This window comes from Muscardinus avellanarius, assembly GCF_963383645.1.
Source record: "Muscardinus avellanarius genome assembly, chromosome: X".
NCBI classification, from domain to species: domain Eukaryota; kingdom Metazoa; phylum Chordata; class Mammalia; order Rodentia; family Gliridae; genus Muscardinus; species Muscardinus avellanarius.
The window spans coordinates 71,318,167-71,333,837 of record NC_137792.1 but is presented as its reverse complement, the minus strand read 5'-3'; the positions used below and the strand labels follow the sequence as shown (position 1 = coordinate 71,333,837).

Here is a 15,671-nt window from a genome sequence, read left to right as displayed (position 1 = left end):
AAAAATAGGGCTGGGGGTGTCGCTCAAAGGTAGACTCCCCCCTTCCAATCCCAGTACTGTAAAATAAATAAATAAATAAATAAATAAGGCAGGGATGTGGCTTGGAGGTAGAATGTCCCTGAGCTCAATCCCCAGTAAAACACATACATATACACACAATTTAGTTTATCTGGTAAAGACTGTAATTAGTTCAGACTATACAGCAAATGGCTTTGAAGTTTATAGGCTAGAGTTTATGCATTTCTTCTGAGATGAGTATTTTGATTGATTTGAAGAAAAGTAGGGCAAGTTTTGTTGTCTACATGCTTTTTTGGATATTATACCACACCTCTTGAGAGGGAATGAGAGGGGAGAAGGAAAGGTGGGGGAGGGGACCTAGGAGATGCAGTTGAAGTTGCTTAGTTTTGCATTAGTAAAAGCATTAACCTTGGTGTTGAGATGGGGAACAGGCAGCAGGGCTCAGGGAAGGGGGAGGACAAATATTTTCCTTTTCAGTTTGCCTTTGCTTCAGGAAGATACTTCAAACTGGTTAGAACATAGAGATCTCAGTTTCACAGTAACCAGTCAAGGCAGCTGTTACACATCTTGGGTAGAAATACACTTTTTAGGAAGGGGGCAGATAGAAGAACTCTCTTAGGGGGTAGAAGCCAGGTGAAAAAAGGAATGTATTTATTCAAGTGCTTAAATGAGAAACTTTATAAACCTGGCCACTGGTTCCCCTTGACCCAGTGAATGTAAATGAGAGATCGAGGCAGACATTTTGTATGTGTGTTAGGAGCCTGGAACACATTATCTCTTGGATACAAGATTGGAAATGGTGATTAACTTCCGATACCTTGCTCCTCATTTTAACCCGTAATGGTCACTTAGCCGAAGAACATTTGTGCACTGGGGATATAGATCAGTGGTAAAGATATAGCTCAGTGCTAAAGCAATTTCCTGGCATGCTCAGAGACCCTGGGTTTGATTCCTAGATCCTGAAAAAAATTATTTTTATTATTATTTCTACTGGTAAATGAGTTTGAGATTCCAACTTGATTTGTTAAAAATAAATCAAGCCGGGCATGGTGGCGCACGCTTGTAATCACTGCATTCAGGTGGCTGAGACCGGAGGATCGCAGTTCGCGGATTACTAAGCTCAGCTGCTTAGTGAGGCCCTCTGCAACTCAGACCCAGTTTCAAAGTAAAGAATAAAAAAATGCCCCTGGGTTCCATCGCCAGACCCACAAAAAATAAAAGAATAAAAAATAGGGCAGGGGGTGTAGCTTGGAGGTCAAATGTCCTTGGCTTCCATCCCCAGACTCGCAAAAAAAAAAAAAAAAAAAAAAAAAATCCTTCCCCTTCTTCACAATTCCCTGTGGCCTAGTGCTTCCAGGGAGGGATGAGGATATAAGTGGATGCTACACCGAACAATGAACGACATAGTGTTTTGGAAATATTGGGTTAAATAAGTTATATTATTAAATTTGGCCCTTTTCTTATTTTTTACTTTTTTGTGACTCAAAGTCTCACTATGTTGCCCAGGCTGACCACAAACATCTGGGCTCAAGTGATCCTCCTGCTTCACTATCCCAAGTATCTTGCACTGCAGGTGTGTGCCACCATGACCACCTTTTACCTTTTTAATGTGACTGCTTGGAAAAAGAAAGTTATATATAAGGCTTGCAACATTTCTGTTAGACAACAGTGTTGGTCTATATTTTTTCTGAAGATAGTTTCTGATGTTCGTGCCCTAAAGATTGTTTCTGAAGGAGAATTCTTTCAAAGTTCTGTTTAAAATGAACACTTCCATGAAGGACTCATTTATGCATGAAAGGTTATCATACAGTTTATAATTGAAGGCTTGATAACCCTTTCCCCTGGGGCAAAATATGAAAGCATCCCATTCTTATTTGTACTGAAAACCAGTTTGGTTGCTTAAACTTTTGGATCAGTTGCTGATCTAACTGGTTGGGTTAGAAGGTTTTTTTTTTTTTTTTTTTTTTTTTTTTTTTTTTACTGTGCCAAGTACAACAGAATATGTCTGTGAACTAATTTAACTGTGGTAATTCAGAATTCTGTTTATAACATGTGCCAGTTTGTGACACTAAATGTTTCAGGATTTCAATGTTATTAGAAAAATGTAGCATATCCTTTATTGATTTACATAACTATTTTGCCCAAGACTTTTCAGGAGGTGTAATTTTCAGTAAATGTTGGGTAGAGATCTTGGCATAGTATAAAAACCTGAGGAACAAAAGGGAGTTTGTAGCATTGCTATCACTGAAGGCTTTTTTTATGTTCCCTGAGCACTTGTCTTATCATGGGAAGTAATCAATAGCATTAAGAGGAGGGGGAGGTATACCAGACAGGAAGGCTCCCAGGGTTCTTAATGCTGGTGGTAGCCAACTTTCTAGTGGGGTTTCCAGGGATGCATACTTGTGATTTTTGTTACTATAATGAATCCTATGTAAGGGATTAATACCAATGTCTAATTGTGAGGCTGGACAGAAGGACAAGTATTCTAATGAATAGCCACATATAAGAGGTGAAGAGAAGCTGAGGATGTACCCAGTGGCAGTGTGCTTGGCTAACATTTGAAAGGCCCTGAGTTCAAATGCCAGTGCCAAAGAGAACCAATTCAAAGCCCTAGTTTTGGAGCCTTTTGAATCCCATCTTATAGTCGAAGGTGTTATCTGGCTTTTATAGCATACCCTGTATCTCAGAAATGAGCTGACTTATATCTGCTTCCTTATAATAACGAATAATAATATAATTGCTTTCTAATAATAGCAGCTGACATTTATTGAGTAATGCTTATGTAGAGGGCACTGTGCCAAAGAGCAGAAAGTGTTTAGTTTATCTTCCCAGTTAGCCTATGTCATAGGTACTATTATTATCACCAATTAATAGATAAGGAACAGCTTTATCTGGGGCCCAGAGAGATTAAGTAACACAAGTGATCCCAGATTTTTCTCTATTCCAGTAATTAACCACCTCACTTTTCCTATAAATTGTGATAGAATTTTTCTTTTGATAACATTTCGCAGGTATTTTCTCATGGTGAAATATATCCCGGAACCATTATTTTCCAGAAACAATCATCATGCTCTTATTTATAGGTGCAGTTAACATAGCAGTGCTTGTTACCACGGATGCACTCAATGGATAAAAATGATGACTGCTAGTGTTATTTCTTTGGCTATTTCTGGGTGGGTATCATTTTGCATTTATTTGCAAAACACTTCAGCCTTTGACATTCCACAGTTATGCCCCTACTCAGGGCAGATGCGGAGTTGTTGAAGTTGAGTTGATGGAGCTTAAGATAATACATTTGTGCTGGGGAGTAAAGGGGAGGAGCCTAGTAGCTAGCTAGGCTGAGTAGGCCCTATAGAAAAGAGTGGTAGACTTATAAAAGCAACAGGGTAATCCAATGAGCACGAGATATGTCATCTTCACTTTATTAATCTCCTATGAAATGTTATTCCTTTGTGAAAAAGAAAGACATTTCATGTATGCCACAGAAGACATGTTGTTTCTTTGTTTTTGTTTTTTAATCCATCTCAGGCTAAAGTAGAAGTATGTTTTTTTGTTTGTTTGCTTGTTTGTTTGTTTTACAGTATTGGACCCATAGGCATTCTACCTCTGAGCTATACCCCCAGCCCCATTTTTTTTCTTTATGTTAAACCAGGATCTTACTAAGTTGCAGAGGGCCTCACTAAGTAGTTGAAGTTGGCCATGAACCTGCAATCCTCTTGTCTCACTGAGATTACAAGTGTGCACCACCATACATGGCTTTTTTTAAGGCTTGGATATACTGCACTAACTTTTAGAGTTTTACGTATCAGAATGTGCCTCCATATGGCCCTTATTTCATCCAGGTTTTCCATTCTCTCCTCTAGCCACATATCTGTCATAGCCAGAGAGCTTTCTACTCTCCTCCTGTTCAGTTATATGGTCTCAAGTAGAAGGTGGATTTCAGCAATGAAATGGAGATGCCACCAACTCAATCACTGAGTGATCACTAGAGAAGCATGTTCCTTCAACTCAATCTCTACTGCCATTACTTTAACCAGGTCCTCGGGTTTTTATTCTTTGGCCATTGTACGAAACTTTTAATTGGTCCCCCATGTACCTCTCTACTCTCCACTCATACCAACTTCTCATTTTCTAAAAATTCTGATTCATCATATCACCCTCTCCACAAACCTTCAAGACTTCCCATATTGATGGGGCCAACTCTAAATAGCTCAGCCTGCTATTCAGAGCTTTGAAATCTGCTCTATGTGTCTGTATAAACTTACTTCACATCATTTTGGTCTTACACTTCAGCCAGACCTGTTTCTACCCCTGAATCTGTCCCCCACTCCTGATGGCAGCCCTTAGAACATTAGTTAACAAAGAAAAAAGAGATTCAGTCCCAGCCAGCTGAAGGCCTCAGAGAGGAAAAAAAGTCAAGTGAAAACATTCCATTAGGGGTGTGACTTGAAGGTGCTTTAAAATGCTATTGTAATGATGAGAAGTTATAGAAGGAATGCGGGAGGGAGTTGGAACATGACCTTCAGTGGTTGTTTACCCTGAACTAGACTAGGATATTTAGATTTAAATTGGGCTAAAGTTGCCTGGAGGCACTTCTATTTAATAAGAAACCCATCTCTCATGAATTTCTGTCTCTATGGAAGAGAGCCTGCATAACTAGGTAGTAGATTATAGGATTCTGGGAAGAATACTTAACACTTAATGCAGCCACAACACTGGAAAATTTGGTCTCCCTCTCATTTTATTTCTTAAATGAGAATGCTTATGGTGTACAGAGCAAATTTTCTACTTTTCTTGAAATCTTACCTAACTATATAGACATCATAAACTCCATTTCATAATGATTGTTTTGAGCTGTATGCTGGAAGATTTAGGCAATTGCTGGGTACTTTTAAAAAGTGGTCACAGTACATCCTGTCTGATTGATCACACCTTATAATTGGTAAGTTGTGCTACTTCAGCAGCTTTGTAAATGCTAGACTGGAGGGCTGAAGACTGGAGTCTGCTACTAATTACCCACAAGACCCAGAGCAAGTCACTTAACCTTTCATGGTGTCAGTTTCCTTGTCCTTTAAATGAAAGGATTTGACAGGATTACTTCCAGGGTTTATTCCAGAAAAGGTACAGAAAAGAATTGTAGAATGAAAAGGCAGGAAGTGGGATAATTGAGACTCATAATTCAGGCTGATTTCCAAATTACTTTACATTTTAAAAGAGTTCCTAGGTGTGCTCAATGTGCTCTATCACACACTTAGTGGTTAAATTGGTTATTGTCACTTCATCTTATTGATGTTTTTGTTTGATCTTAACAGTTAAATAAATGTTCAAGACAGAGCTCTATCAATAGTTACTTCAGAGGGGTAACAGTGAGGGTTTGGTGAACAGATAAATTAATTTCATCTTTCTGATGGGATTTTTAAACAATGAATATGTTACTTTTATCAGGTAAAAAACAACTCATAAAATTTGAGGGGATTTTTAAAATAGAGTCTGGGAGGGAATGCTAGAAAAGTCTAGAATGGCATAAATGGACAGGCTGGGGATGTAGCTCAGTGCTTACATGTGCATGGTCCTGTGTTCAATCTCCAGCACGTGAGCGCGCGCGCGCGCGCGCACACACACACACACACACACAACACACAGAGAGAGAGAGAGAGAGAGAGAGAGAGAGAGAGAGAGATTATAAGTTGCCACTTTGCTACTGTGTTTACTATGCTTAACTTTTTATGCTATATTTGGGTGGCTTAGTCTCATTTCTATTCATGTGTGTGTTTTTTCCAATGCCTCTTTAAATTTTTATTTTGTATATGTGTTTATAAAATGTCTCCTTTTTTTTGCGTTACTGGGGATTGAACCCATGGGCATTCTACCTTCGAGCTATACCCCCAACCCTATTTTTTAGTCTTTTATTTTTTTAAAACAGGGTCTCACTGAGTTGTGAAGGGCCTTGCTAAGTAGCTAATGCTGTCCTTGAACCATGATCTTCCGGTTTCAGCCTCTGGAATGCTGGGATTACAAGCTTGTGCCACCACACCTGGCTTAAAATGTCTCCTATTAGAAGCCAAAATTTAAACTAATATGCATGTAAACTGCACAGTACCATTTTTTTCTGAGAGTGCATATTGGTTGATGGCTACAGTTGAAATGGTCTGAGTCTGGGGAAGAAATTTGTTTTTCTTTGTGGTGTTTAAACCTAGGGTCTTGAACATTCTAGGCAAGCATTCTACCACGGAGAATAAAAAAAAATAAAGAATAAAGACTCAAAAAAGGGCTGGAGGTGTAGTTCAGGGGTAGAATGCCTCTGGGTTTAACCCCAAGTACCATGTACAACACACACACAAAAACCTGAATACCTCATAAATATATTTTGAAAATTTCCTACATTAATCTTTATGATTGTTTAGCCATTAAAAAAACCAATACTATTTCAAGCTGGGTGTGGTGGCTCATGCTTGTCATCCCAGTACTTGGGAGGATGAGACCAGAGGATTACAGGTTTGTGGCCAGCCTGTGGTACTTAGTAAGGCCCTCTGAAACTTAGACCCTGTTTCAAAGTAAATAATATTTTAAAAAATAGGGCCGAGGTAGAATGCCATTGGGTTCAATCCCCAATACTGCAAATATATATATATATATATATATATATATATATATATATTTAAAGCAAGATGGTGAACTGTGTCTGAGGAATAAAGATGTGAATCACTTCTTTGCCTGGTTCACTTGAAATATATGGTCCTATGAGTCGTTAGCAATTTGCTGAAAAAAACAATTCAGCATGACACAGACTGTCAAACAAGTTTCTGCAATATATTTGTGGGTCAATTTCTTAAGTATTTCTTTTTTAAAGTAGGTGACTTGAGTAAGCTAGACGTGTGTGTGTGTGTGTGTGTGTGTGTGTGTGTGTGTATTACTGAGGATTGAACACACGGGTATTCTATGTTGGAGCTACACCACCAGCCTTTTTTAGTTTTTATTTTTTTTTGTTTTGAAACAAGGCTTGCTAATTTCCTGAGGGCCTCACCAAGTTTCTAAGGCTGTCCTCCAACCTGTGATAACAAGCATGTGCCACCATAGACTTCTTTTTTGTGATCTTGATTGGTGGTATTTCTTTGACTATGTGGCTAGAAATTGAACTACAGAGTGGTAGCATTCAGAGTTCTCAAGGAGAAAACTCATTTATTCAAGTATAATGAACTGGACTTGGTTTACCATGAGTACAGAGCACTTAGGGACATAAATCTGACAAAAGAAAATCCAAGAGAAATGGATATTCTTAAAACAAACATTTTTTACGGAAGAACTATACTAGCACACATAAACCTCAGACTAATCAAATGTTTTCTTTGGGTCTGAAAGTATATCAGTACCTCCAGTTGATTAAGAAACCACACAAAAAAGGAAAATCAGGCCAAATTGCTAGAGGAAGAAAGGAAAAATTGTGTCAGACAGGGTCAGAAAACAGAATGCAAGAAGAAGTTTTGAAGCAAGCCAGTTTCAGTTTTTGTAATGATACAGCTTCTTCCAATATGTAATTCATGATATTAACAACCTCTTTTATAGGTATGCCAGTTGCAAACATAATTTGAAAAATATTCTAACTTTTAAAGGTGATTCAGCTGTCACAGTGTTCTGCTGCTTAAGAGGGCAGATAAACCTTGTCTATCTGTCAGCATTGGAGTCCATTTTAATGGTGAGAAGAAAATCTTGATATTGAAAAATTTTACTTTGCATACATATTCAGCATAAGGTTAAAGGCAGCAACCAAGAGAAAAAAGTTATTTGTCTACCTGGGAGACAGAATTTATTGGAGAAGCAGGGCTTCTTCTTTTGCATATCATACCATCTTCTTCATCAGTTTACCCAACACAGGAACGGTTTGTGATGACAAAGGTGCTAGAATGTTAAATAGAAGAAGTAAGTCCATTAAAAAATACTGTTGAAATGATGTGTTCCAACTGTCTGGACTGTTGCAGGGCAAGTTCCCTCCAAACTTATGGAGATCACGTGGAAAAAGGAAAATAGTTTGTCTTTCAACAAGAGAACTGATAGCCCTGCTAAATTTAGGTGCTTTGGCCTTAACTTGGGACATCTGGGAAAATACTCAAATCCATTAATCATCTACTTTGTAACCATCTAGAAAGGAGCCCAGGATTCAGAATAACCCTCTGATATAGGCTTATGAAGGGCAAATATTATAAGGCTGATTTTATTTTCTTTAATAAAAGATAAAAATTTATTGGAGGGAAGGTGGCATGTATTGTCTCTCTTGACATCAGTAACACATGTTATTGATCATGAAGGCTTTACTAACAAGCTAGGAATACTAAGAAGCTAGGAAGACTTGTGCTGGACTGCACCACTATTCAGGGGAATCTCCAAATAATCAAGGGGCAAGTATGCTCCAAATGGGTCAGTGCAGTGGTTCCTCACTAAGTTGGGAATACAGAAAGTGGTGCCTCCAAAGAGAAGTTCCCCCACTGCCATGAGAGAGCCTGGCTCATCACAATCCGTAATATATAATGATTCTTTTTTTTTTTGTCTTTGGTTAGATTCACTGCCAGTCTCTTTGACTAGCTACTGCCCTAGAATCTTCATTATTCAATTATTATTTAAATTACAAATGCTCGATTTACATACAATTTATAAGAGGTACTTCTGTGGGTCATGACAGCTACCCTAAATATCAGTTACAAGGAAATTAATAACATGTTTATTAAACATCCTCATTATACATCATCATCAAGCAAGGTCACTAAATACTCTGGAAAAGGATTACAAATGATCTTTAGAAATAGAGCAGGAGTTTTCAGAAAGGGCTCTAAACTACTCCCACATTCTTTTCAAGGACAGTTGTTGTGCTTTTACCCCTTTTACTTCTTTATAGTTCCTGGCAAGATTTTGATGGTGAAAGAGTTCCTCTATTTTTCTAAAAGTAAAAAAAAATAAAAATCATTGATTCATAGAAATGGTCTGGTCAAAGTAAGAAGTTAACAAAGGACAAGTATTAGAAAGCTGAGGTTTGGGGAAGCCAGTTAAGTCACACATCTTCTTTAACCTCCTCTATTTAAAACCAATGGAGAAAAAATGGCACGAGAACTAGCCAGAGTTCTAAGTAACAGCTATATTGCAGGTAAAAAGCTAGACCTGAGGATATAGCCTAAATATGTGTTCACAAAAAGTTTCCAAGTAGTTTATGTATTGACCGACCTTCCCTGTGGGTCTGTTATAGGGGCTGAATGTACCTCATAAGCACCACATGTCAGAGAATATACCTGAAAATCAAAAAGGGGGATTCAGCAACAGGCCTAGAGAGAATCAGCATGCCAATTTTCTGACCCCAAACCTGCCAGTCAGGTAGGAAGAGAAAAATGAGGACATACTTCTGGTTGCTATTCTGAGCAAAGGGGTGCGAATTCATTCTTCTGTGGTGACACGAAGGGAGAGTAAATGACCATTGGTTAACAAAATAGAGTTGAGACCAGAACCTAGGTCACTGACAGTCTAAAAGGCCCATATATGCAAGGCAGTGTGGTTCACACCTGTAATCCCAGTAGTTTGGGAGGCTGAGACAGGAGGATCGCAGGTTCTAGGTCAGCCTCAGCACTTTGCAAGACCCTGTTTCAAAAATTTAAAAGAATAAAAAGACCTGGGAGCTTAGCTCAGAGGTAGACATCTCCTGGGTTCAATCCCCTGTATAAAAAAAAGGAGAAAAGTGCCGGGCGTGGTGGCGCACGCTTGTAATCCCCGCGCTTGGGAGGCAGAGACAGGAGGATTGCGCAGGTTCGAAGCTAGCCCCGCGCGCTGGCTTAGGAGACCCTGTTTCCAAATAAAAATGCAAAAATAGGTCTGGGAGTGTAGCCCGGAGGTAGAAGGGCTTCCAGGAACCCCAGTATCACCAAAAAAAAAAAAAAGGAGGAGAAACTATTTTTCTATTAGTATGAAATGACTTTTTAGTTAACTATAAAAATTTAAACCTGGCCCAAATTAACATTTTTTTAAAGACAGGAGGTACTTAACTTTCTGTAAGTCAGACTTGTTTAAATTATTGCAAGGTACAGAATTATGGGGTACATATGTGCAATTTATATAAAGGTGCAGTTGTTTGACCTGGACAAATTGCTTAGACTTGCTGAGCCTCAGTGTCATCATCCATAAAATGGACATCACCTACTTAGAGGGTATTTATGAGGCCCAGATGAGAAATGTGTTTATGAAAGCTGTGCTTAACAAAAGTGAGTTCCTAGCATATAGGCACTCATAATCTATCATTATTCATTATCATCATCATTTTACCTATGAAAGATTTTAAAAGTTGGACCCATGAAGATAATCCTTAAGATTTTACCTTTCCCAGGTTAGCCCTTTGTCTTAAATCTTTGTCCTCATCATCTTTTATTCTCTTTCCTGAGTATGACTCCTGCTCTTTCACCAAGTCCTATCTTGTTTCTTTCAAATGTTTCTTACTTAATACCTTCTCTATTCTCATCTTAATTCATGCCTCCCTCCATTCCCATAAGCCTGGATTACTATTCAAACCTCCTACCTCCCTTCTTTGACTAGTATCTCCTTCCTCCAGTTTGTCTTACAAGTTACTACAAGATTAATATTCTGAGACATTGCTTTTATGCAATTTTCCCCCTGCCATGGAACCTATAGTGACTCCGTTGTCTGCTGCCTCAAGGCCAAGCACTCTTGCCTGACCTTTAGGTACCGTTAGTCTAAAATGTCAATGTCCAATAGAAATGTAATGTCAGCCATACATAATTTACAATATTCCAATAGTCACATTGTAAACTAAAAAAAAACAGGTGAAACTTACATATTTTTAACTTAGGATATCCAAAACAGAATCAATCATTTCAACAGGTAATCAAATATAAAAATGAATAATAAGATTATTTTCATTGTGGGGAGAGTGGTTGTAGAGCCTAGCATGTATGAGGCCCTGTGTTCAATCCTCAGGAGCACAAAAAATCCATTTGTATTCTTTTTATTGTTGTTGATACTAGGAATTGGACCCAGGGGCATTCTACCTCTGTGATACCCCTCCTTCCACCCTTTTTATTTTTTCTTTTAATTTTGAAATAGGGTCTCACTAAGTTGTTCAGGGTCTTACTTGCTGAGACTGTCCTCGAACCTGTGATTCTTCTGTCTCAGCCTCCCAAATACTATGATTACAGGCATGTGCTACCACACGTGGCTAATCTATTCTATGCTTACATCACATCTTGATTCAGACTAAGCACATTTCAAGTGTTCTGTGGTAATATATGGGTAAGGGCCACTTAATCAGATACTGCAGTTATAGAATGTGAGTTGTCACTACTGTCACTTCAACAAACAAGATATATCAAAGTCTCACTTCTCCCCTGTTTTCTAAAATAGTGCTAGTAATGTCATGCCTATTTTATAGGGTTGTCCCAAGCCACTGTGAAGTGTGAAAGAGTTTTATAATCTTTTATAGTTGTTCAAGAATCTATGAAAGTTATTTTCAGGAATAAAGCAGTTTCCCTAATATGAGATTAGGATTTCTTTGAAGTAAATTAATTTAAAAGAAAGGGCCATATTAAATTGATAAAGTAGGGGCTGGAGATATCCCTGAGTAGTAGAGTACATGATTACCATGTGAGAGGCCGTGTGTCCAAATCCCCAATATAAAATATATATAGCTAATTAACTGGCCTGAATTTGAAATCGCTTTATGCACTAAATTAAGATTAGTATAAATGTTCACTTTCTCTTGCTATATATTTATTTTTTGAATTTTTTAGATTAATCCTCGTGAAAAACTCGCACATTCACTGGGAATAAGTCATTGCAGAAACTTTACTCCTTTGGGTTTTTGCCAGCACCAACACTGGCCTTTGCAGTTTCCTTTTTTCATTCTAATGTTCCTTTCGCTGTTTTCTTGAGGTCTTTTTCTTTTAATACAGGCTATGTCTTGCCAGTCTATGTTTGGGTTCATTTTTCCTTGCATAATTCAAGGAACCATGAATCATGCCAAAGCCAGTTGTCTTGTCACCACCAAAATGGAACCTGAATCCAAATACAAAGATAACATTTGGTGTTATCTTGTACATTTTAGCTAATTTTTCCTGAATTCCCATCTTAGGCACTGTTGCCTTCCCAGGGTGAAGTGTATCAATAACCATTAGCTTCCTCTGAAATACTCAGTTGGTCATGGATTTCCTGGGCCTGATTGTTACTGTGCCATTCATGGTGGTAACAGAACCTCAAAAAGCCAGTTAGGAAAAACAGTATTATCTCTTTATAATAATCCTTCTTGGAAGATACTTGTCATATTAATAAATTTTCTAGATATTTAACCTGTGAACCTTTTCTTTTCCTTCAGAATTTTGAAAAGTAGATAAAAGAACATTTAGTTTTTATTTTAAAATAGGGACTGGACCACTACTAAGAAACTCAACGATTTGATTAGTAAATGTGAACCATACTAGTACTGAGTTAGGAGATTTACAAATTTCTCATATGTCCAATTTGTTGCAAAGGGTCAGAATATACCTAAAAACAGAATGTCAGAAATCCAGATGTTGTAACTATTCATAAAATGCTTTCAATCCACCTTATAAAGGAAAAATTAAACTATTCTGAAAGATAATGGATATGACTACTAACAACCAGGGCATCACTTTAAATAATAGTGAGTTATAAAGTAATGTCCAATGTCTTATCAAACCAAATAGTCCACTAAGATATTTTTACTCTTACCCAGGACTATCAAGTGGCCCTTTAGGTTGAACATTAATATAATAATAACCATAAATTTACCGTGTGGAAGTAGCATTACTAAATATATTAATGCCCCTAAAAGTCAGCTTTATAAAATGGCTTCTGGGTAAAGAACCCCACCATTCATAAATGTGCCCAAATCAGAAATGCCAATCTAATGTCTGACACTTTCTCCCTCACCTACCCCTCTAGCTAACTACTAAATCCTTACAACTCCATCTCTTAAATGCTTCTTTAATCTGCAACTTCCTCTCTGTCCTCACTGCCCTAAATTTGGATTTCTTAAGCTACTGCAGTAGTCTCCAAACCAGTTTTTGTACCTCAAGCTTTAGCCTCCCCTCAACCCCACAATTTAGCCTCCAACTCCGGGCAGAATCATCTTGCTTAAACACAGATGCCATCACACCAGTCCCATAATTAAAAACTCCATGTTCATTCCAGAGCTGACATATAAAATCCAAACTACTGAGCATGGTGTATAAAGCCCTTTACACTCAGAGCCCAAGTGACCATATCTAACATGCCTCTTGCTCTGCACCCAGAACAATGATTATTGTACCTAGTTCTCCAATAGTTCCTATTCTTTTATGAACTCAATTCTCTCTCCTTGGATGATCCTTCACATCAGTGAGTCTCTTGATCTTTAGACTTTCTCAGTGTTCCATCTTCCCATTGGTCACTTCCTAACAGCCTTAATATTCCCTCCATATATCTTGGTGCTTTAGAAGACCATGAAACTAGAAAAAAAATGTTGTACTTGTATAGGTAATGGATATGTGCCTTTAGCTAAGTGTAAAATTTAAATTGGTTAGCACAGTTCAGTGTTATTTGTCCTTGCTGTCCATCTCCATCTGTACTGGCCTAGTTGCAGTAACTTCATCCTTCAGCATATATCACCCTGCTGTCTTTAGGGTTACCAAGGCTCAGGTGGCCCGTGAGTCCATCATATTGCTAAGCTGTGCCATCTGCCTTCACCTTTGCTGGCCCACTCCTGTGAATTAGTGATAATTACCATCTTCCTTTGCTTTTTTTTTCTTGAATTTTTGTGTTGATTTGTTCTGATAGCCATCACTAGCCAGAAGTACAATTTTTTCCTTCTTTCTATTCTATAGACCAATCCATTACAGCATGCTGGATGTTAACCTTGGGTCTTTGGATCGTTGCTGCTATTCATGGATGCTAATAGTGCCTAGAGGATCCTGCTTATTTGCCCCAATTTTGTTGTTGCTGTTGTTATTTCTTTCCTTTTTCCCCTTATTCTAGATTTGGGGCTTTCTGAATAATTGATGGTGCCAAAACATTTTTCCAAATAAGTGTGGCTTTATTCTTTCTTTTCTTTTTACTTTTTCTTTCTTTTCTTTTTTTTTTTTGGCAGTACTGGGAATGGAACCCAGGGGCATTCTACCACCAAGCTACACCCCCAACCCTATTTTTTAGTCTTTTATTTTTGAAACAGGGTCTCCCTGAGTTACAAAGTGCCTCCCTAAATAGCTGAGGCCATCTGCAATCCTCCCGTCTCCGGCTCCCAAATGCTAGGATTACAAGCATGCACCACCACGTGGCTCTATTCTTATAGATCCTTTTTACTTTGATTTCAAAATAATTGCTTGGGAGGAAGAATTTTGGTTAGCAGAATTCATGTAGATCAGATACTCAATAGCTAATCACTTGTCTCTATTGAAGATAACACACTATTTTGTGGTGCTGGGGATTGAACCCAGGGACACTACCTCCAAGCTTCATCACCAGCCCTATTTTATTTTTTATTTTGAAGCAGGGTCTCAGTAAGTTGCAGAGGGCATCACTAAATTGCTGAGGCTGTCTTCAAATCTGCGATCCTCCTGTCTCAGTCTCCCAAGTACTGGGAATTATAAGCATGCATCACCACATCCTGCCAGAGGATAATGCATTTTAAAAGTAACTGCTCCTTACTCTCCTCTTACTCCATGCTTCTCATCAGCTAAGGTAACTGAGGTGTTTGGGTAGGTTTGGTTGAGCCTGAATAGAAATCTGGACTTCTTGAGCCAAAGCCCTCCTGCCATAATGGATGAATGCATATGCTTGAGTTAAGATTGCTAGAGTTTGCTCTTGATCATTAAAGCTACCAGAACTTCCTCAAACTGCTTGCTTTAGTTCTATTCAATAAGTCAAGATACAGAATAGGATTAGGTTAAGGAGTGACTAATTTGTTAGCCAGAGGTTTAATACTTGCTGTTTAGTACTATTGCTCATTTTATAATCAGAAATTTCTTTGTAAATGTTTGGTTTTCAGGCTGGTTGGAAGGAAAATCATGCAACATTCATGAGTGAACTAAAAAATCTACAGGCTTCTGGACTGACTACTCTTGGTCAGGCTCTAAGATCCTCATTTGATTTGTTAAACCTCAATAGATTAATATCTGGAATAGACAATTATGGACAGGTAAAAAAAAATTGAGTGAGTATAGCTAATTTATTTTGGTGACTTGGGGTAAGCATTCACAATCGGACATGGTTACCAAGATATCTAATATATTTTACTTCCTCTAAAAAGAGGCTCATATACATATTAAATGCATAGCTTTAAAAAAAAACTGTTTTTTGGTTCTTGAATGTGGCTTGATAATACAATAGTATAATCTGCCTACAACAAAATCATTAGATATCTGAGAATGTGATGAATAAATTGCTGAGAAATACTGGGACAAGATTGTTGAAAAGAAACTTTCTACATCTTTAACCCCCCTCTCCTCTCCCCACATAGTGAAAAAGCTCTAGAATAAGAGGAAGTCAGAAAAGCAGTTGTTGCTGCTACTATTATTCTTTTCTCTTCCAAAAACTGCTCAGCTTCTCCAGAGACACCCCCCATTGCTCAAAGTGTTGCTATTGCCACTATGTGTGCCAGGATTTTTACTTAGGTG

At 38.1% G+C, this 15,671-nt stretch overlaps 1 protein-coding gene and 1 pseudogene across 5 annotated transcripts in view; one reads left to right on the top strand and one right to left on the bottom strand.

Annotated features, from left to right (window-relative positions):
• Positions 1-15,671, top strand: part of LOC308279160 (integrator complex subunit 6-like) — a gene marked incomplete at both ends in the record, with an annotated part of 68,567 nt that overhangs the window by 5,920 nt on the left and 46,976 nt on the right. For all 4 annotated transcript variants that reach the window (XM_080719148.1, XM_080719149.1, XM_080719147.1 and 1 more), the window contains one exon: positions 15,044-15,193. In XM_080719148.1, the coding sequence (XP_080575274.1) occupies positions 15,044-15,193 (150 nt within the window). The remainder of the gene's footprint in view (positions 1-15,043; positions 15,194-15,671) is intronic.
• On the bottom strand, positions 11,848-12,239 carry LOC308278557 (small ribosomal subunit protein eS24-like; annotated as a pseudogene). The gene has a single exon. The product of its transcript is annotated as a small ribosomal subunit protein eS24-like (transcript).